This window comes from Pinus tabuliformis, chromosome 6, assembly GCF_031772625.1.
Source record: "Pinus tabuliformis cultivar Carrire ecotype Pingquan chromosome 6, CPIR1, whole genome shotgun sequence".
Taxonomy (NCBI): domain Eukaryota; kingdom Viridiplantae; phylum Streptophyta; class Pinopsida; order Pinales; family Pinaceae; genus Pinus; species Pinus tabuliformis.
The window spans coordinates 527719928-527744095 of NC_142292.1; the positions used below are offsets into that span (position 1 = coordinate 527719928).

The following is a 24168-nucleotide window of genomic DNA, read 5'->3' on the forward strand; positions in this document are numbered from 1 at the left end:
GCTTTTTGCCAAAAATTCCAGAACGCGATAACTTTCACATACGGTGTTAGATTGAGGCGATTTAAGCGTCATTGAAATCAGAATAACAAGATCTACGATTTGGCGCATGTTTTAAGTGATTTTGAGCATATTTTTGATCCACTGGATCATTTCGTTTTTAGGTAAAACACATAATTTTATTAGAAGATAAATCTTACTTACTTTCTACTCTCTATTTTACTTTCTCATTGCTACGAAAATCCTAGAGAATTAATCAAAATACCTTATAAAATCAATAATTCATATTGAAATTAAAATACTTTTTCATTTTTTTTAAACTTAATTGCTAAAGAAGCAATGAACAAGCATGTTTGAAGCGTGTTTATTAAAGCATTGATGAAGAAGCATTTGTTTTCTATAGAAAGCAATGGTCCAGATGCAATACTATGTGTGTGTGTATATTAATGTACCATGGATGCCATTTCTATCTTCATTGATGTACAAATATGCATGTTGTCATATGTTTTGCAACTAAGTTGGCAATCAACATGCCTCTCTGGAATATATATATATATATACTTTGAAAGGGGGCTTTATAATTGCCATTGAAAGCTACTATAAAGGGGTTCTAAACCCCCCTCGTAAGTTGTTATGGGGGGGATCCTAATACCCCTAAACTATACTACGTGGGGCGCTAATAATGAACCAAAAGTTGCTGCAAGAGGGGTTCTTAATGCCCCTAAAAGTTTGTACAAGGGGGGTTCATATCTCTTCAAAAAATCCCCATAAAAGGATTGACTTTTAGACTTGATTCTTTTAGGAAGGATTTTTAAAAAATCCCCCCCAAAAGGTCACTTTTCAAGGGGGGTTCCAAACTGACACCAAAAGCGGCTTTTTAGGGGTGGTTTGCAAGCGCCCCCAAAAGGTGTCTTTTGTGGAAGTTTGGCCTGTTCTAGGGTGTGTTGTTTAGGTTGGATCAACCTTTTCAGGGTAGGGAGGTGCATTAGCTTGAGGAGTATTATCCTCCTTTTCTTCAATATTTTCAAGTGGAGAATGTCACAGGTGGGTGAGCTTCTAGGAGCACTTTCCCAGACCGAGGTTAATTTCCTTAATCTCCACAACATAAACATGATAAGTTACTTCCCCTTCCTCCACGTGGACTGGGTCCCACATAATCTTTGAACCCTGTGATCCATGACTTACTCAGTATACAAGAATTTGGGCTTTCCACCTTGTTGACATACACACCTATAATGGTGGCCTACCATGCCACATCATCCCAGGGATTTGATCTCGGTAGGTCCCTCTTGGTCTTTCAAAGAAGGTGATATCCCATGAATTTTAAAGAAAGATTATCTTTCTTTGGCAAAGGAAGTTATAATGGGTGTGAGAATGCCTTCTTCTACAACGCTGTTTCATCGTAAAAGACCATTTGTCGCAAATCCTAAATAAACATATATTTAGACTTAATAAATAATTTAATTTTTTATCACTTTCTCTTAAATTCTCATTTCACAACAACTATTTATTTTTATTAACCAACAAAGACTTTAACACAATGACCATTTTTATTTATTTTCATTAACAAACAATAACTTTACCAAACTAACCCTACCCACAATGGATTGAGCTAACCCCTAACCTTAGTACTATAAGCTCTATACTTCCTCTACTCTTAAAAACCAATTCTTGATAATCTACTAACCCTACCCATAATGGATTGGAAAGAGCTAACCAGCCATATATTGGGTATTTAATACCGAAATATATGCACGCAAGTTAACGCGATAACACGGGAACGGGCAATTTCGGCATTAAATAATATTTGGGCGCTCTCGTGTTATCGTGCTAACTTGCGTGCATATATTTCGGCATTAAATACCCAATATATGGCTGGTTAGCTCTTTCCTAATGGATTGAGCTAACCCCTAACCTTAGTACCATAAGCTCTATGCTTCCCCTACTCTTAAAACCAAACCAATTTTTGATAATCTTATTTTTTTTCTCCTTAAACAATCCTTTTCAAGGTACACCATTCACCAATTTTGATTAGTTAAGAATATTAAATATCAAATTAAAAGAAAGAAACCACACTGGCCTAACAAGCGATTTTGTCCATCTTTTCATCCTATGAGACGAGAAGATTTAATGTAACAGAAAGACGCCAAGTAAATTGAAGTACCAAGCAATCGGGATCTGAATTCGTGAAATTAGAAACAAGAAAGCGAGGTTTACCCAATCCTACAATACATAATTCACAAACACAGAGGGGTGGGGCCATCCAAGCATATTCTATAAATATTGGGCTTTGGTTTTAGCTCCCTCTCCTCCCTTCCCAAATTTCTGAAACTTGCCATCTGTTCCTTCCGGAGATCGGCAGATAGACACAGGAAGCACCAACCATGACTTCAGTTCCCAGGAGACTACGAAGGTGAGCAGCCCAACCCTCGTTTTTTCCGTCCATTTTTTCCTTTTCACTTCCAAGCTGTTGTTTGGCACAGTCCATAATTAAATTTGAAGCCTTAACTGCTTAAACTTGGAGCAGATCAAACTGTACAGAATTTGCTTTTCCAACTGTACAGTCAGGTGGTTCTGTAGTTTGTAAGTTGTTTTGTTTCTTGTAATTGGTGGCTAAGACTGATCCAACCCACGGACATTGTAAATTTTCGTTTTGGGCATCAAGAAAAAGTCCGGCACTTCTCAGGTTGGTGAGGTAAATTAAATTTCTTTGTACATAGATAGTATGGAAGCCAGACAAAGGGCTGTTCCCCATAGGATGTTGTATTAGGACGAAGTTGGGTATCAGTATCCGAGATTTTGATGATCATTACAATATTTCAGCTTTTGACGGAACAGACCCTAAGTTTCACGTTCCATGTTAATCGCTTGGATATGATAATTCATGACGTCATATGCTTATTTAATTTTTAAACTATTTTCTTCTGCTTAATTTATTTTTACCAGTTAAATTTTAATGGCGGTGGCAGGGAGGACTGCAAAGCTGACGCGTAGCTCCGTGGAGTGTCTGAGGTAGTCCCAAAGAAACGCCCTTCCCCTGTTCGAATCCCTCTGAGAAGAAAAATAAGTCGTCAAACAGCGAGTAATTTATGATGCAGAACATGACTACAAAACTCGGTGCTCCTCTAACTGTCTCCTGTTTTTAATTTTCAATTTAGCTCTGTGTGGGGTTTGCTGAGAGGGGGCTATTTCGGAAATGGGCTTAATTTATTTTCTGGCAAATTGGAGTAAATCATGAGATCAGGCATCTCGGCAGTCAGTTCATAATGCTAAAAAGGCTGGGTCTGTAGGCGTTTTATAGGGAGATTAATTAAAGTAAATTATATTTGACAATATGATTTAAGATCGGATTGTAAAGTAACGTCGTGAATCTGCAACCTTTATTCAAGGTTAGGGTAGCTTATCACTAATCCGATAGTCTACACTAAATTAAGTAAATAAATTAAGAAGTCCGCAGTCGAATTTACTTTTAATTGGAAGCTGAACCAACTGTGGTGTGGAAGGTCTTGCTCGGGTTTAACCTGAATCACTTTTCACTTCACTGAGAAGAGGCTGTGCAACAGGTAGGCGGCCTCATAAAATATCCATTCACAATCATTATATGTAATAACGAGTACCCAATCCTTTTTGCCGATGGCATACTGTTACTGCCACAGTTTCCCGGAGCCATTCTGCAGACGTCCGGGCGTTGGCAAGTAGGATGAGAAAACCACCACTTTTTGTTTTGTTGGTAGTTGTATTTCTTATAATTCTCTCGGCCTTGTAGGCTGAACACTTGTTGCTGATTATTGATGGTCATATTATATGGCCTGATTATTCACAGCGGCATCAGTCTTATAGTCCTAGGATTCCTTTGGCCAGTTGAAAATGATGTCTCTCCAGCTTTCTGTTGAGTCAGATCACCATATCTCTCTAGGATTTAGAGGCTCCGACCGCTTCAGGAGGTTGAGCCTCATAAACACTTCATCTTCAACATCCCATCTATCATCTTCAAAATATCCATTCAAAGAAGATTTTACAGTCTCTACAAGGTCTCAGGGGCCATTGTCCTCTTTCTTCAGTTGCCCTGGCTAGAGATGTTTGGCTTCTTTATTAGAGAGACAGCTACATTCCCACTCTCATCGTTGCATGGGTTTACTAGAGGCCCTAGGCTAATCACCTCTTTCGTTTGGCCCATCGCAGTAGTATGGGGAGAGGGCAAACTTTTAGTAGATGCCATGAATATTGGGATGGGAAGCAACAGACCAGTCCGACATTGCCCCTTCACCCTCTAGATAGTTCTAGAGTTATGCAGAGATACACGACAATCCCCCTCCATGTCTAGTCCAGGAAGAATGTCTCATTTGGTTCCTCCCCTTCACGAGTATGTCAACCTCGGATAGTAGGAGAGCCATTCTGAGGTGCTTCTTACAACCCTCCTAGTTAGTCCAAATACCTCCTCTCGTTCTGTGGCACTCTCCCAACAACATAATAATGTTTAGTATCGGGGAATTTACTGTGATTGACAACATTGCAAACTCTTCCAGTGACTGAGAGTAGCTTCATTCTGAGACTAGTTCCCATTTTTCCATGTGTTTATGTAATTCTAGAAAATTCTCTTATACGTTGTACAGGGTTTCCTTCGTTGCTGAAACCCTTGTAATCTTTCCCTTTTTATCTTCATGCATTATTGTTGGTCTAGATTTGTTACTTGTTTAGGAGATTCGTTATTTGTTACTGACAGTATTCTTGAATCCCTTTGACCTTTCTTTGGTCATGAGTAGACGTTACTATATTTTATTTTATTTCTATCTTGGTTTGATGGGCAACTTGTCAACCCTGCCATTCACTGATGTGTTGGTTGTAGAGGTTGTGATCCTTTCTTTTTGGATGTACTCATTTATCTTTACACTTTAGTGTTGTTATCAAGTTTGAAACAAGTTATATTCACTTCATCTTTTAGGAAAAAAACACATTGATGTTTTTCCTAAATCATTACATCTTTGTGGCTCCAATGATGGATGGAGTGTTCACCTCAGATGTTGGACATTTCATAATTTTCTACACAGTTCACCTCTAGAAAAGTTCATTGATGTTTTGTTTTGATATTTAGTAGGCACTGAAAGCAGTCCATCAGATGAGCAACAGAAACAGCCACTGCACCAGCAGCAGGTTCCGCCAACAGGCATATCACCTGCACATGCAGAATTTATGACACGACAAACTCAACTTGAGCTAGGGCACACTGTGAGTTTTTTTACCTAACCAGTTATCAATGTACTGCATTTTCCTCTGGGCTAAATTGACATACTGTTAATGCTGCAAGCCATGTGAAATTTACCTAAATGGATTGCTTATAAGGAAGTGTGGTAAAATAGGATGTTTGTTATGGATAACATATCCAATGTGGAGTTCAATTCATCAAATGTATTTGGATGGGCATGAATTGAGATGCCCATCTAGTACAATGAAGTATATGCCAGTTTTGTTAAATATTTTGGATCTCAAATTTCTGACAATGCTATCTCATTTTGAAGGGAACTGATACTTTGTGGCAAGCTCGAACTGCATATCTATATCCTGATCCCTTTTATGGAAACTATGTCGCAGCATATGGTGCACAAGCCATGGTATATTATATTTGGCTGAATCACGAGTGATTTTTGTAAATAGTTTGGTTGATTGGGTTGAAGTCAGTGGTTGAGATATTCTGTCCACTTATGTTTTCCCTGCAGAAGTTGAATTGTGGTATTTTGCATGCCAAAAATTGCTCTCCTGGCATTTTGTCATCTTTATGTTTTAGTATGTTACAAAATCAACTACTTCTAAGCAAAATATTATGATTTATTGGAGTTTCCTGAATGATCAATATTGTGTAGATTCCTTCTCATATGCTGGGGGTGCATCAAGCTGGTCTTCCATTACCACCATCAGATGCCGTTGAGGAACCTCCCGTCTATGTAAATGCAAAACAATATCATGGAATTTTGAGACGACGACAATCACGAGCAAAAGCAGAGTCTGAGAACAAGCTGATAAAGTCTAGAAAGGTGAGTTTTGTTATCTTGTTTTATTCAATTACTTTTAGAGCAAGAATACAATTTTCTTGGTGGTGCAGTTATTGTTTTAATTATGTTGGGCTTGGTTTCACATAGGATGTGCAATCACCAAGGTGCTAGAATCTATTTGAGCTGTTTTTTGGGTTTGTTTATTGTTTTCTTATAAAGGTAACATGATTCTAGTCTCCTGTTACCTTTCTTTGATAGAAAACATGAACCATTATTAATTACTTCATGGGCCATGAATGAAAACTCTTTTGTTTAGACCCTAGGGAGATTGGCAAATATTTCATAACTGCTAACACAAATTCAATGAAGTAGTTGTTTGTAAAATGTGATCGCTTGGAATGTGGAAATAGGACTTCTCTGGACTACAATATCAACAACATAATTTTAGGAGTGGAAGGTTTGCAACCAAATTGTTTGCACATTGCCTTGATTTGGTAATCATACTCTTTAATAAGGTTTGCTTGTTGTAGCTCTATAATTTGTAGAGATTGTTGTCCATTAATTGTCCAATAATATTACACTTGTTTACATACATGCATCCAAGCTTGGTCATCAAGGATGCCATTGATTCAATCCATGCAAATTCCATTTTTAATAGCATATATTTTTTTTCCAATTTATGTGTTGACTGCAGATACTTTTAAGTCTCTGCTCATTTGATCTCATGGAGGAAGAATAATACCTCTGGAAGTGGGAACTTTGCTTGCATGCAGGGGAGCAAGCTGAAACCCCTAGATTTGCTTTAATACCAAAGTGATTTGGAACTTTGTTCCATATGTGTCATGCACCTTTCCATTGTAGCTCTCTTAGCAGATTCTTTGAAATTTTCTTTGAGTCAGTGGTCTCTAGACACAACTTTTCCATACAAGGGCCTTTGCTTCTAGCTTAAGGGTTTCACATGGTGTTTTAACTTTTTAGAGATTGCACTTCTTTATCCACTAAATCTCTCAAAAGAACTAGCAACAGATTAGATGAAGAAAATAAACAATAGCATAACATAGACTATACCAAAAGAAATAATACTAGTGCAACACACAGACTTAGGATGCTACACCACAGTCATTTGTAAAAATGCTATTATTTCAAAATATGTAATACAAAGAACCCCAATTTTACACGTGTGTAAAGCCGTAAACTTTGGCAGCAAATGGCTATCTCTTTTTACAAGTACCCAATAAATAAATTCTGCTATTAGAACCTTAGTGACTGTCAACATTGGAAGGCCAAATGACATAATAGATCCTATTTATACAAACAAATTCTGATCTAGTTATTGATGTTGGAAGGACAAACATCATAATTCTTTGGCATGATGATAGTGATCTCCCAATGGCATTCATTGGACTTTTCCATCTACCAATTAACTTGCATACACAATCTAACACTAATGGAATGTAAAATGTGCACACAAATTCTCACATCAGACATAATTCTTTTAATTGGAGAAAGTCCTCGTGAGGAATAAAAACTCTAGATTTTTAAAACTTGAATAACAACTATTACAATCAGTTTGAGTTTCACTAAGGGTCTTCTTCCAAGCTCATCTCTACTTAGATTCTATTTTGCTACTATTTCTTTCTTAGTGAATGCTTTGATACTCTCTTCTACCTTTGAACTCTAAGACATGCTTTAAAAATGTTCCAAACTCTTATCTTATGTCCAAACCTTTTGAATTTCCGATCAAAGCTCATTCTCCATGGGCTTCTTAGTAGTTAGGCTCGACCTCTCAATGGGCAAGAAGTTGCATGTCATTTCAGTTGTCATAAATTGCTCTCTTGGCAACTGCCCAATTAGCTATTCTGTACTTGTCTGCCACTTTGATTCCCAATGATGTAGATTGTTTTCGACTTTGCTTGGTTGTGGTGTAGTGGTGTTCCACCCACTTGTATCCATCATTAGTTTCATCCTAAAAGTTCTTATTGGCACTATGTTAGATGACTTCCTCGACTTTGTCAGTTTTTAGGTTTGTTGATTGCCATCCATCAACCTTTGTCAAATTTTGGATCCCATCGAGTATTTTTGACTTTGTCATAGACTTGCAATTATGTTGGCTTTAGCTTGAATTTGATCCTTTACAAATCATACCTCCCCACTTAGGAGGCTTTTTGTGGTGCAAAATCGTGGTGACTTTGAGGTTTGGGAATCTCTCATAGATTTGTTTCTTTGTAAACCACTTGGCATTACCCCACGCTTGCGCTTTTAATCCAACCTACAATAGTTCATGTGATTTTTTCTTGGTTTCATGACCCTTCTACAAGATGGTGTCTTCTAGCAACCTTCCTTGTTGGTCCATTACTAAGTTAGTCATTGTTGGCAACAATGGTTTTGTCCAACCCTCATTAAGCATTCATGGTTCAAAAAGTTTTATCTTGTCAACATTAATGACATAATAAATACCCATATAGATAGGAAGATCAAGGTCAAAAACATGTTAGCCATTTGCTATATGATCTTGAAAGGTCCATGTTAATTGAAGTTAGAGATGGAAGCGTTTTGCTAAATTTAGAAGTGCACTATATATGGCAGAAGAACCCGCATGTGAAGCTAAGGTGCAGTCTTACTTTCTCTTAGTGTTGACTTAGGAAAATTCTGTAATTTTCCTTTAGTGAAAAATAGTAAATCAAACTCAACATGCATGGAGATTTTATCTTAGTTCGACTTCAGTTCAGTGAGGTAGTTTGACTTGAGTTCAAGAGGCTAGTTTGCTTGAGTTCAAGATGTCAGTGAGACTTGAGTTTAGTGAGGTGGTTCAACTTGGGTTCAAGGAGCCAGTTTGCATGACTTTAAGAGTAATTTGATTCTATATAGACAAGGACACAAACTTGGTGAAACATATGATTATGCATTAGCAAGAATTTGTGTGTTTTGAGCTCAGGAAAATAGTTCCAAATTAAGGCGGGAGGTCAGGGAGAGCCAGAGCGCATCACTTGAGGAGGCTGAGATAGCTTGTGCAAGGAGGCAGTTCTGTCTGTATAGTTGTTACAACCAATGTTGCACGAAGCGGGGACGTTTTTTGGAAGCATCATTTCCCAAAAATCTAGGAAGCTAAGTGTCTACTATATATATATTTAAATATTTTGTTGCATTTATATTAAAAACATCCAAAATACCAATTAGTTGTAGAAGACATGAAAACATGCATGTTTTTAATTAGTTATTCGAGCATGCATATTAAATTTTAGTTGTAGAAGATATGGCATCCATGATTCCATTGTACATCAATGATTAATTATTCGAGCATCAACCATCTAGATTCTAGTAGCTACAAACATGCATCAATTTTTTAAGCATAACATAAAACATAAAACATTTAGAAGATTAAATCATCAAACATTCAAGTAACTTATCTAGCAAGTGAGCAACTGTCAACACGAGTCATGTCCAAAATTCAAATAATAATGTTTACAAAATAGGCCACTTGGCCACCACCAAGACTCAAGTACACAGTATTCCACCTTATTTCCTTTTGCACCAAATCAGACGATAAGCGTTCCCAATACGACAATTTCTCACTTCCATTCACCGAACTTTGATAGCTATGGTAGCTCTTGGGAAGACTCAGAAGGGCTAGGCTTACCTATTCTTCTTCAGGGACAGTAACACCGACCCCACCAAGTTGATCTCGACACTGTGTAAACTTGCTCAAATACTGCGAAATTGTGTCATTCTTCTACATCTTGATACTTAAAAATTTATCCTTAAGCGTAATCTTCCTGTGGTCACTATTATTCTCGAACAATTCTGTCAGTGCTTTCTACATTACGAATGGAGTTTCTTTTCCGTGGAATTTGAAACAATGTGATCTTGTACTCCGTCCAAGATTATTCTCCTCGCCTTGGCTACATATTTCTTCCCCTGAGCAAGGTTCTGGACATCAGATGCTTTTGGTTTTGCAACATTTGACTTGATGTATTCTAGCAATCCAATGTCATCCAATATCGCCTCCATGCGATCCTTCCATGCAACAAAATTTGAGGTGCCTTCCAAGGCATACTCTAGCCTTAGTCCATTGAAGGCCATCTTCTCACCTCTAAAGAAATCTTGCTGCACTGAGCTCCAAAAGCGAACCTCTTGAGAACAACTTCGATTTCTTGCTCTAATGCGTATCTTGCTTTGATACCATGTAGAAATTATGATGTAGATTTGCAACTGCTCATGAAGTTTTAATCCAAATCACAAGACACAAAATTAATGTACTGCTTTGCGAAAATTAATTCACAATCTAGAACAAAATTTTTAGACATGCAATAAGAAATAACACACATGCAACAAGTATTTTTCCCGGGGAAAGCAATTGCAAAAAAGCCCCAATGCCTGCTTGCATTAAATCAAAAGAATAGAGATGTATCACAATTGCTTTGCTCAACTAAGCACACCCTACAAGTGAATAACCTATCTCTTTGCTCACTAAAAGGCTCTGACCCAGACTTAGTCAAATTTTGCCTTTGCTTGAGCTCCTATTTCCTTTCGCTGTTCCTTGAAAAATTAGGCCCCTATTATTTAGGAGAGTCCTCAAATTGATTGTGCAATTCCTTTAGGTTGATCATCTGATTGCATGCAACACCTGTACACTCAATACTAGTCTGCAACTGATGTTAAACTGCCTTGGAATCTCCACTAAGCTTGGGGAACTCGAATTCTCTGCATGCACTAGCTATTTTGGGTTGATTTATCAATTAACTGGATGATCACTGAGTTTGATTGAAGTCCCACTGCTTAACTGACCTTCCACTAGTTCCTCCAAAATTTGGAACTAGTTTAATTGAAAACAACCTGAGATAACTGATCTTGATTGCTACAAATTAGCAATCACACATGCTATATTGAACTCTAACTCCTCCAACTCGAATTTACTGAGTAAACTGGGTGACACAAGCCATGTCACACAAGGTAACATCATCCAAGTTGTCTGTTGATGTGGAAATTCAGATTTTATCAATTTAATCAAGGTAAAATCAAATTGATATTTTCTTGCTGCATTTTTCAACAACAACCACAAAGGTACACATGGTACATGGCACTTATGATTGAAGTGATGGACTCCTAGAACATGGTGGGAAAGAATAGGTCTTCAGATTCGTAGAAGAAAGTAGGGAAGTTTTCTAGTTCAGAGGTAGCAACGATAGCAATAGAGAACGTGGTAGTGTTTGAGACAGATCATGGTGGACGAGGTTCTTCTAGAAGCAACTTCCTCGCTAAGAGGGGGTGTTGAAAATAGTAGCGAGAAAGGTCCTTCTTTGACTTGTGCCTCAGTCAAAGAGACCAAGAAGCAGTTTTCCTTAACATGCACAAGTTCCTAAAATTTAGGAAGAATTCCTAAAAATCAGGACAAATTCCTATAAGTTAGGATAGTTCATGAAGCAATTTGATTGATATGCAGCAGTGGAAGGTTCAACTTGTTGTCTTCTAGTGCGAGTTGTCTTTGGAAAAAGACAAATGAGTGAGTCTCAAGTTCTAAATTGAGATGGGCGAGTTGCATGAGTAAGTTAGACTAAGTTAACTCATTAATCACTAGTTTGAGTTCCAAAAATATAGCTTGCTAGATTTAGCCTATTCAAAAAGCTTATAAGGAGGACGAAGGCACATACTTGTTTCATTGTTTTGTGAATACAAGGTTGTGAGACAAGACAATAGAGCTGACAGGTTTGTGAGTGATCCGGAATTGATCGACGACAAACAATAAGGTATTACAGACTCATGTGCATCGATGTGCCTATGTTATTTTATGCAACGGATCGATAAGATTTCGAAATACACAGACACTGAAGTAGTTAGAGAAAATACAACAGGCAAAACATATAAACACAACAAGTTTAATAAGGAGTTCACCCAATACTCTTGGGCTACGTCTCCCGGTCCAGCCTTCAGTGGTGGCCTCTCTATTATGTTTTCAAAGCAGAGTTTTTACAATAGTGAGCTCAATTTGAGTCTCACTCAACAGATGGATATCAGCAAGACTGTACTTGGATTCCCCAAGTGTCTGGAGTACACAGACTCTCTTTACTGATTCTCGACCTCCTATGGGTCACAAGGGTATGAGTCCAATCTGAGACTCAATACATGACAGGTATTTATAAAGGAGTTCGCTTGAACCTCTCAAGCCTTCTTTGGAGTACACAAACTCTCTGCTCTCTCTGTCTCTGTCTCGATGCTGCCTTTTGCTTCTGCAGGTCAGCTCGATTTCTTCTCTCTGTTCTCTGCTCTCAGCTTTCCGCTTCTAACTTACTTGCTAACTGCTTTCTTCTTTCTCTGTCAGCTTGTGGCTTTAAAGCCAATCTGCTTTTTTTGACTGTTCATTTCCGCTTCTCGGCTTTCTAGTTCCCCTGCCTCTGTCCATTTGAATTCCTCTGTTTTTGCGTCATCATCACTGTATAACGCCTCACAGAGAGGTGGACACCTGTTTCATAACGAACTGAGTGTCAGTTCTCTTGGACGTTTTCGAACGACTGTTTTTACCGTTAACTCCAAGAATGCCCGCGAACACGATCTTCTGCCAATGCATCGTCCACGTCGGACTTCAAATCTTATACAACTCTGCCTGTTTACCCCGTTGAATCCGGTCATCCATCAGATTGTGTCTCCGCCATCGATCTGGAGCCTCTAGATCCTACGGTTATCGTCCATATCGAGTGGATAAGTAGCATGACATTTACCCGTTTGATGTGAGCGGTTTTCTCTCTCTTCTGCCGAACGCGTGGCACCCATTGTGTGGCATTGGGCGGGACTCGGGTGAAACCGCTTACCACTCGAAGTCTTTCCGATATTCTGCCGGTTTATGTGGGACCCTGCCTCTGACAGAATCAGTGCAATATCCGTTACATTTTATAACTTTTCGTGTCCGGTTACTCGGGGCTTTTCCTTCTTCGAGGGTTTTGCCCGGTCGTCGCTAATCACATACCAGAAACTGCCCCCGTTTCTTGAAATGACCTCTCGTTCTGCTAATTTGTGACAACGCGCGTTACCATGGGCCGACGGTCTGCACGCTTGATCAAGGGTCCTCGTTGCTCTGTGCTGATCACGAGGATATATCTGGTAAACTTGATCTTTATAAGACTTTGAAACTTTAGCATGAATTTTACAGAGTTCATGAAAACTTAGAGAGTGTTCTAGGATCCAATTCGGATCACGACCTTCTCACTGAAAAAGCTTTTGGACCACCAAAAGTTGGTTTTTAAGCATCAATCAAGTGAGGGTACAAATTCCTCGCTTGCCCAATTTCTATCCATTTCGCATTGCTTGGTTTTGAAACTTTGAGTCAAATCCTGTGGTACTCAACATCCCCTCTGCGCGTAGTTCTCACCTTCCTGTCCAGAACTGTATCTTCTTGAAATTCATTGAGATATTCAGGTAACATATCATCAATAGAAGGCAATTGACTCTGCTCTTCGGGATCTTCAATCAATGAAGGTTCGAATAGTCTCAAGCTTTCTGCATTAACAACTGAATAGATGTGCATGTAAGCTGGCAAATCAAGGCGAAAAGCATTCTCACCAATTTTTTCAAGTATTTTGAAAGGTCCATACCTTATTAGCTTCAACTTCTTACCTTCACCTTGCATTCTGTCCTTGCTGATATACAGCCAGACTTGATCACCAACTTGGAAATTATGCTCAATTCGATGCTTATCATGCCTTGCCTTGTATTTGGCTTGGCTCTTTTCCAATTGTTCCTGTACTGCCTGGTGAATCTCTTGGATTTTTTCAATGAACTTGGTTGCCTTGTCCACATCACTATGTCCATCAATTGCTATGTCTTTACCAAAGACAAAATCCAAGGGAGACCTTGGTGTGAAACCAAAATAGGCCTCGAAAGGAGATCTCTGTGTAGAAGAATGTTTAGCACGGTTGTAAGCATGCTGCACATAACATAAATGTTCATCCCAAAGCTTGGGATGCTTACTGCAATAGCCTCTGAGCAACTAGATCACTATCCTTTTGACCACTTCTGTTTGTGGATGAAACGCTGTGCTCTTCTTCAATCTGGTGTCCATCAATTCCCACAGACTCGACCAAAACTTTCCAATCAATCAGGAATCTCGATTAGATACAATGGAAGTGGGTAATCCAAAATGAACCCATACATGCTGAAAGAACAACTTTGTTGTTTGTTCAGCTGTAATCTGTTTGTTACAAGGTATTAAAATACACATTTTGCTGAACCTATCCACAATAACATATAAATAGTCATGACCTTTTCTAGATTTAGGTAGTCCCCCAACAAAGTCCATGAAAACACTTTCCCAAGGATGAGAAGGAATTGGTAGTGGAGTGTACAAGCCTGGTTTTCTATTGCTGGGCTTGCTTTTAGCACACATAGTACATCCTCTTACATATCTAGAAACCGTCTCATTCATTTTTGGCCAATAACAAAATCTTTGCAGCTGTGCAACTGTTTTACTTACACCAAAGTGACCTGATATTAGAGAAGTGTGTGCTTCTCGAATTATCTTTACTCTTTCAGTTTGTGGAATGCATAACTTTCCAAATTGATACAAGAATTGGTCCTTAAGATGATAATCCAATTCTTCTACTTGTTTGCTGCGACTTAAAGTTGCATATACATCTTTAAAATCTATATCTTGAGCATACTATCCAATGTAGCTTTCATGCAACATTGAATTATGCTTAAGTATAGTAGATGCATTTATGATTGGTTTGGACAACATATCTGCAACTTTATTGTGTATGCCCTTTTTATATCTGATGACAAGATGAAATTGTTGTAGAAAACCCATCCACCTATAGTGTCTTGATTGCTGCAACTTAGTTTGGGAGTGTAAATATTGAAGTGGTTGATGATCAGTATGTATAATTGTCTCTTTGCCCATTAAATAATGTTTCCACTTTTTCACACTCTGTACTAATGCATACAATTCCTTATCATATGTGGGATAATTAACTACTGCAGAATTGTCTCGGAATGATAACATATGGGTTTACCGTGTTGCATCAACACTGCTCCCATGGCATAGTCACTGGCATCTGTTTCAATCTCAAATGGTCTTTGAAGATCGGGCAGTGCTAGTACTGGTGCTGTACTAATCTTTTCTTTTAAGGTGTCGAAGGCTTTCTGCTGTTTGCCTCCCCATTGAAACACCTTGTTCAATCCGGTTAAAGCATGTAAGGGAGCTGCAATCAAGGAAAAGTTAGCAATAAACTTTCTCCAATACTATGCGGCTCCTAAGAAGCTTCTAACTTCTGTAGCAGATTTGGGTTTAGGCCAGTTTACAATGACTGTAACCTTAGAGGGATCTATCTTCAATTCACCACTCCTTACAATATGACCCCCCCATGTTTTACTAAATATAAAAATGTCATCTAAATATACAATGACAAAATCATCAATAAAAGGCCTGAGTACATTAATTACTCTCATGAAAGTAGCAGGAGCATTGGTTAAGCCAAAAGGCATAACTAACCACTCATACAATCCCTGCTTTGTTTTGAAAGCAGTCTTCCATGCATCTTGCTCTGCAACTCTGACCTGATGGTAGCCACTATGCAAGTCCAACTTGGAAAAATAAACAACTTCTTTTAACTGATCTAATAGATCATCTATGCGAGGAAGGGGATAACGATTTTTGATCGTTATATTATTCAATGCTCGGTAATCAATGCACATTCTCCATGAGCCATCTTTCTTTCTTACCAAGACAATAGGAGACCCACATGGTGATGTGCTAGGTCTTATGAACCCTTTCTCGAGCAGCTCCTGTCCCTGCTTCTTGATTTCTGCATTCTCTAAAGCGGACAACCTGTACATTTTGATGTTAGGCAATGGAGCATCTTGCTGCAAATTAATATCATGTACTATTTCCTTTTGGGGTGGCAGACTTTTAGGTTCTTGAAATAGTATATCATATTTTGAAACAACTTTTTCTAAATCAGCTTGCTGTTTAGCATTACAACCCTCAAATATATTAGTTTATTTAGGTTTCTTTTCCTTTACAACCATTAGTAAAAATTGTTTGCATGAATTTACAATTATTTTCATATGCCCTGAGTTTATGAGAGTATAATTATTCTTGAGTTTATGAGCTCTTACAATATATTCGATTCCATTTTTAACGAGTTGATACTTGTTTTCAGCTCTATAGAAAATAACTTTCCTATCATACAAGTAAGGACTTCCTAAAACAATTCCACATATATCCAAAGGAACTATATCTAACTCAACCTCATCTACAAATGCTGACCCAAAAGAAAACTTAAGTTTACATTGTCTAGTCACTTGTAGCTTTGCTTTATCACATAACCAACCTAATGGATATGGCTTCTTGTGAGGTGTGGTTAGTAATCCCAGCTTCTTTACAATTGCTTCAGAAATTAAATTTACTTGTGAGCCACTATCAAACAAAGTATCAATCTTTTGATGCTTGGAAATAACTCGAATATGAAAAAGCTCATGTCTTTTCCTCTCATTTTCTTCATTATCAGTGGATTGTGCAGAATTACTAGTAGATGCTTCAGAATTTTTACCTTTTATATCTGTGGCCGCAATTGTTGTTTCATCTCCTGAGTCTGACCCCAAATCCTTTTGAATAGCTGCAACAATCTTCTTCTTTTTGCCATCGAACTTCTTGGGTCTCAGCTCCGGATGCAGAATCCAGCAATGTTCATCATCATGTCCATCCTTCTTGCAGTGAGTGCACGAAGGCTTGGTCTTTTGTATAGCATTTGTCTTCCTCTCTATCCATTTCTATTCTCTTTTCCTTGCTTTTTCTTGCAGTGGGTTTTGATGATCCCCCAACTTCTGGGTTCACATTCTTGCCTCTAGCCTCTAGATGTGTAGCTTGAACAGATACCTCATCTATGTTAGTGGGATTAAACAAGAGAATGGTGTGCTTTAAATAGCTGTGTAGACCACCTATATATTTCAACAGAGTTTAAAGTGAGTCTAAAGAAATTCCTAGAATCAAAGATCTCTTTCTAAATTCTTGAGTGTAACCTTGTACACTTTGCCCTTTTAATTGGCGAAGAGTTTGCTAGCTCATCATGGCTTGCTGCATATAAGCTAGTGGATAGAATTGCTTTTTAATTGCAGAAACAAATTCACTCAAGACAGAAAGAATTTTACCATGCTTCTTCATGTCAGCTTGTGTCCTGCCTTCCCACCATACCAAGGCAGTGCCTCCAAGGCATAGGCTGGCCAGCTGAATCTTACTTTTGTCTGAATCAATGCTCTGCACCCTGCAATACACATCAATCTGTCTAATCCAATTATCCAGCTTCTTTGCATTCAACTCTCCATCATATATCTATAAATCGAATTTAACATCTAATTTAATCAAAGATGTTTTTATTTTCTGGGTTATTAGGAGGTGTGGGAAGCTTTTCTTCTTTCCCTTTTCCTTTAGAATGGTCATGGAAGAGAGATTCTTCTACTCCTTTATCTTGTTTGGAGTTTGCTAAATCTTCATCTCTACCTTTCTTAAATTCTCTATACATTTCCTCCAACATGGCTCTCATGGTCATGAAACTATCCATGAACTGGGAGTCTGATTCCAAGGGACTTTCTTCTGACATTTTCCTCTTAGGGTAGACTCTTCCAATTTCTGGGTTAGCTTCAACCAACTCTCCTCCTAATTTGAGCTTTGTCCTAGTTAGCATTCAACAACAAAATCCAACACAAGCTTGTCTAACCTTAACAACCTAGAGCTTTGATACCACTTGAATCGGAATTGATCGAAGACAAACAATAAGGTATTACAGACTCATGTGCATGGATGTGCCTATGTTATTTTATGCAATGGATCGATAAGATTGTGAAATACATAGACACTGAAGCAGTTAGAGAAAACACAACAGGGAAAGCATATAAACACAACAAGTTTAATAAGGAGTTCACCCAATACTTCTGGGCTACGTCTGCCAGTCCAGCCTTTATTGGTAGCCTCTCTATTATGTTTTCAAAGCAAAGTTTTTACAATAGTGAGCTCAATTTGAGTCTCACTCAACAGATAGATATCAGCAAGAGTGTACTTGGATTCCCCAAGTCTCTGGAGTACACAGAACCTCTTTACTGATTCTCGACCTCCTATGGGTCACAAGGGTATGAGTCTAATCTGAGACTCAATACATGACAGGTATTTTTAAAGGAGTTCGCTTGAACCTCTCAAGCCTTCTCTGGAGTACACAGACTCTCTACTCTCTCTGTCTTTGTCTCTGTCTCGATGCTGCCTTTTGCTTTTGCAGGTTAGCTCGATTTCTTCTCTCTGTTCTTTGCTCTCAGCATCCTGCTTCTAACTTACTTGCTAACTGATTTCTTCTTTCTTTGTCAGCTTGTGGCTTTAAAGCCAATTTGCTTTTTTTTACTATTCGTTTCTGCTTCCCGGCTTTCTGGTTCCCTTGCCTCTGTTGTTTGAATTCCTCTGTTTCTGTGTCATCATCACTGTATAACGCCTCACAGGGAGGTGGCCACCTGTTTCATAACGAACTGAGTGTCAGTTCTCTTGGACGTTTTCGAACGACTATTTTAACCATTAACTCCAAGAATGCCTGCGAACACGATCTTTTGTCAACGCATGTCCACGTCGGACTTCAAATCTTATACAACTCTGCCTGTTTACCCCGTCGAATCTGGTCATCCATTGGATTGTGTCTCCGCCATCGATCTGGAGCCTCCAGATCCTACGGTTATCGTCCATATTGGGCGGATAAGTAGCATGACATTTACCCGTCCGATGTGAGCGGATTTCTCTCTCTTCTGCTGGACGCGTGGCACTCATTGTGTGGCATCGAGCAGGACTTGGGTGAAACCGCTTACCGCTCGAAGGCCTTCCGATATTCTGCCGGTTTATGTGGGACCCCACCTTTGACGGAATCGGCGCGATATCCGTTACATTTTATAACTTTTCGGGTCCGATTGCTCGGGGGTTTTCCTTCTTCTAGGGGTTTGCCCGGCGATATGTGATTAGTGACTCGCATATCAGAAACTGCCCCCGTTTCTTGAATTGACCTCTCGTTCTGCTAATTCGTGACAACGCGCGTTACCATGGGCCGACGGTCTGCGCACTTGACTGAGGGTCCTCGTTGCTCCGCGCTAATCACAAATTGCAACTATTATGAGGATATCTTTGATAAGCTCGATCTTTATAAGACTTTGGAACTTTGGCATGAATTTTACAGAGTTCATGAAAACTTAGAGAGTGTTCTAGGATCCAATTCGGATCAGTGAGGGATTGTGCCAATTTTGGTGTGAGCTAGTAGAGCTAGGAAGAGCGTGAAGGAGAGACCTATATGCGGAGTTTTGGTAGAGAAATTGCTTGTTGTTGTGTGCTAGGAAATAGGAGGAAATTTCCAGGCTAGCATAAGGATTTAGGAGCTGAGATAGGGGTTTCTTGCAAGCAAGTTTCAGCTAAGTATTAACAGTGAGAACAACCAGTTCTCTGGTGAAACAATTTGCCTTGTAATAAATTCTATTTTCTCAAACCTTGTCAATAAAATTCTCAATCAAGCAGAGGGTTTTCCCAATTAGGTTGCTTAGAAAAACTGTGTTGTTGAATTGTGTGATTGTGTATTTATTTATGTTCTTATTCCGCTGCAAAATAAGTAGAGAAATTCTGTGTCTATATGAAAATAAATTAGTTTCAGATTGCTCATATTAGCAGTTGTAGAATTTCGTGGAATTTCTACATTAAGAGATGCCGAAGAGCATGTCAAGAGTCCCAAGAGCACAATTTGGGAGATCAATCCTCTGAAGAAGTTTTCAAACTATATGACACTAATAAGTAGCATCATTGAATAAGTAACACACAATAGGTTTGGAGGAATGCCATGGTGGAGGATGATGTGTGGAACATTGTGCCAAGGCTGAAGGGAAAGCCAGTCCTAGGTTGTTCTTTAAGAAGTTCCTTTCTCGTTAAGAGGGAGCTTTGATGTTTGTAGCATCAAAGAGGAACTTCTGCATAGGTCTAGTGTTGAACACGTGGAAGTTGTCCAAAAGGGTTCCTTTCTATTTTGTAATTCACTATAATTAAGGGTAATTATTGTTAATTTTAGATAACGATGCTATGTTCTATGCTTTAGAGCAATTTACTTCAATTTTTCTTATTAGCCCAATATCAATTTCCAGATTAGCAATCACATTAACATTGATAGTAAAAGCAGATAGAACCAGTGTTACTTGGGAGCGGGAGCGACATTTTGAAAAGCTCCCTGTTTGGGAGCGAATCCCGGAGTGTTTTATATATATATATATTTTTTTTTGATACATATATGTCAACAAAAACATGTAGAATGATGAATTAGATATAAAAAAACATAAAATAACATAGATTGAACCATATAACAACAATCATCTAGAAGTTATAATCTTCATCAACCATGTCCACAAGTTAGTAACATACAACATATTGAGTCATGATTCATCAATCTTAAAGTTTCAAGCTTTCAAAATTCAATATATAACATTTATCATCATTGATCACCAAAGTTGTACTTGTAAGCTAAGTGTAACCATTACAACAAATAATATCTAACATGAAATGTAACAACTTTCAACTTTCCTGAAGCATCATATTCATAATTCATTACTATTGAGTTATAATTGCCAACTTCAAACTTAAATTGTCATATATTGTTTAAAAAAATATCATAATAAATATGAAAGAGTTAATAGTTATAAAAACTACTAGAAACTAGAAAAGACAAGTAAATCTATTATCTATTGCTTATGCTTGGGCCTCTTGCCACAATGAGAAATGTCTAATTTTTTAGTCTTGTTGGAAAATCAGGATCTTTATCATTAATATCACCCTCTAAGCATTAATATCTAGAGGTATCTTTGTCATTACCTCTGTATCTGTATAGGGATCTTTGTCATTAATATCACTCTCTAAGCATTAACATAAGATTAAAAAAAGCATAGCATGTCAAGTCAAGATTTTGTTTGAGTGATGCGTACATTTTTAGGAGGGTCATGATAGAGGAGTTCGATAACCAATGTCACTAACATCAAGGTACATAGAGGGATTGGTGCTCTTGATTAAATACGAGTTCCATACCCTAATACATGACAAAATTAAATGGAAACAATGCAATTCTAAAAAACTGATAAGTCTGCTGGATTTTGAACGAAATCTAAAATTTTACTTTTTGCATATGAAATCCAATGAGGTCGGGAGCGCGCTCCTTAAAAAAAATCGCTCCTTGCCTTTTTGGGAGTGTTTTGCCTTTTTTGCAATTTTTTTTTGCAATGATGTTCCAAATGCAATTGTTTTTCAAAGAAACAAATAAGTTTTTAGTGGGGCAGCTTAATGATCAAGTCTATGGCCCTAGTATTGATATGCGATTCATGGTAATGTTAAATTCTTAAGGTAAAAGGATGAAAATGAAGATTAAAGAGTGTCACTTTTACTTTAAGAATTTAACATTACCATGAATCGCATATCAATACTAGGGCCATAGACTTGATCATTAAGTTGCCCCACTAAAAACTTATTTGTTTTTTTGAAAAACAATTGCATTTGGAACATCATTGCAAAAAAGGCAAAACGCTCCCGAAAACGCTCCCAAAAAGGCAGAGAGCGATTTTTTTTAGGGAGCGCGCTCCCGAAATCGCTCCTTTTTTGGGAGCGCGCTCTCGACCCGCTCCCGAGTCGCTCTCGCCCGGAGCGCGGATTGGGAGCGGGATCGAGGGGAGGGGGGAGGCGCTCCCCCTCAACTATGCATAGAACATAAACAATAAGCAGAAGACAAGCCAATACAAGAGGACACAATATTTGGTGGATGCTAGGAACCCCAATGTGGGGAAAACCCTTTTGTCAAATCTTCTTATTATTCTTCAAAAGTTGAATAGAGAGAGTATACATCATACGAAATTTACTTGCCCAATCACTGTAAAACAGTTTAGTCAAACAACATTCAGCAAGATGCCCTAATTAGAAAGTCAACGCTGGTCAAACCAGTAGAAAATTTCCTTCAAATAAGCTCATTCAAACCCAGTCAACTCGGTCTCCAAAGACAGTCTGAATCAGCCCAAAACAATCCTAAAATTCTCGGTCAAACTTGGTTAATGCAGAGTCAACGTTGCGGTCAATGTTGGTCAAACAGTTGTAAATTCCTCAATTTCTGTGCTAGGGGATGCAGCTTAAGGAAATTGAATTTCCTGCCTGAAAAATGCAGTCAAAGGAGGGAGCTTGACCCTCGGTCAACATTGGTCAACATTCTTGTAATTTGCCCAAAATAGATCTGTAATTTTCGGCTTGAAATTTTAGTCAACCCAAGTCAATGCATGAAGAAGAAGATGCTCCTGTTTGTTGTACTAACCAGTGAGAATAAGAGAGAAAGATGTGTTGATGGTGTCCAAATGAGGAAAATGCCTCTTTTATTTATACACAATGTTGAGGGTGAAGAGACACGTCTATTGGGCTTCATGAGCCTACATTAGACTTCTGGCCGACCTTGACAATTTGTCCATAGAAGAAATAAATTCATAATTCCATTTCTACTTGTCAGAATGAGATGATCTTGAGATCATCTTGCACCTCTTGGAGAGAGGAATCCAATAAAGATATCATCTCCATCATATGAGCTGTCCAAGGTGGAGTTTGGCCCTAGTTGCCAAATTTAACACTCCCTCTCAACTAGGGAGAAATCCACCTGCCAAACCATCTGTCAATTTGTACCATCTCTGACATCCCTGCTCTGCTCTGCTGAACCATGAAGAAATAATGAAGAAGAAATGATCGAGAGTGTATCATACCACTCTCCATTGATCCCAGATCAATATAAAACATCCTAGAATAGGGAGTACGGTAGTACACGATGCGTCCATCGGTAGTACTATGGTCCCTATCCTCATTTCCCAACTCATTGGTTAGATGAGAGGTACTTCCCATGAGTCCCGACTACATGGGTAGGATGTATCGATAGGAGAAGGTGAACCACTCATCCTGCTCATATGCCATAGGAGAAGGTGAACCACTCATCCTATGCATATATCAACTATCATGGGGTATCACAGGGGAAGGTGAACCACTCACCCTGTACACAACGCACCACTAGGGGAAGGTGAACCACTCACCCTTTGGTTGCTCATAGCTCCAAGAAGTACCCCAAGCCCCCCAGAGCTCCCAGAGCTCAATATCCAACTCAAAAGGGACTCTCATAAGAGGGTCTTTCCACGACTCCAAGTCGTTCACGGAAGGTTAAGAATTGGATCTTCACCAGGGGCTTCATAAAAATATCTGTGACCTGTTCATCAGTCCAAATGTGATGGATCCTTATTGCTCCCCATTGTACCATATCTCGGATAAAGTGGTACCTGATATCAATATTCTTGGAGTGGTCATGAAACATGGGATTCTCAAAAAGATGAATCCCACTTTGGTTGTCGCAGTAGATCACAGTGGTATCCAACACATGCCCAAACAACTCACTAAAGAGCTTCCTCAACCAAACAACTTCACAGGAGGCCATACTTGCAGCAATATATTCGGCCTCGGCGGTGCTCAAAGCAACCGATTTCTGCTTCTTGCTCATCCAGGATATCGAAGCAAAACCTAATGAGAAGCAACATCCTGATGTGCTCTTATGATCCACCACACTGCCAGCCCAATCAGCATCATAATAACCATGGAGCCTCAAATTCCCGGCAGTGTATCTTAGCTAATAGGTGATTTTCCCTGGAGATATCTCAAGAGATTCTTGGCAGCAATCTAATGTATGTGATGAGGCTCAATCACAAATTGACTCAATGTATTCACTTCAAAGCATATGTTCGGACGGGAGTTCACCAAGAACATTAGGGCCCCCACGAGTTGACAATACTTATTAGAAGGATTTCCCAAATTGGGCCTAGTAGCACTTCCGCATAACTTCTTGAAGTTAAGTTCCATTGGAGTAGTCATGGACTTACAATCCACCATCCCAAATCTTTCAAGTAGCTTCACAATGTATTTTCCTTGGGAAAGGAAAATCTCACCTGGCTTTTGCCAGACCTCCAAGCCTAGGAAGTAGTGCATCAATCCTAGGTCCTTCATCTCGAATTCGGAAGCCAACTCCCTCTTGCATTGATAAATAAGAGGGTCTGCACCTGTCAAAAAGAGATTGTCCACATAAAGTACCAAGATGAGAGGTCTATCATTTTCAACCTTGAAGTAAAGGTTCAGATCAGCTTCACT

At 38.8% G+C, this 24168-nt stretch overlaps 1 protein-coding gene across 1 annotated transcript in view; it reads left to right on the forward strand.

The window, feature by feature from the left end:
• The first annotated feature begins 2169 nt into the window (after positions 1–2169).
• Positions 2170–24168, forward strand: part of LOC149259615 (nuclear transcription factor Y subunit A-7-like) — a 69418-nt gene continuing 47419 nt past the window's right edge. Inside the window, exons 1-5 of the mRNA XM_089418845.1 lie at positions 2170–2410; positions 2967–3114; positions 5093–5223; positions 5514–5606; positions 5856–6026. Of these exons, the coding sequence (XP_089274971.1) occupies positions 3087–3114; positions 5093–5223; positions 5514–5606; positions 5856–6026 (423 nt within the window). The 5' untranslated portion in view covers positions 2170–2410; positions 2967–3086. The remainder of the gene's footprint in view (positions 2411–2966; positions 3115–5092; positions 5224–5513; positions 5607–5855; positions 6027–24168) is intronic.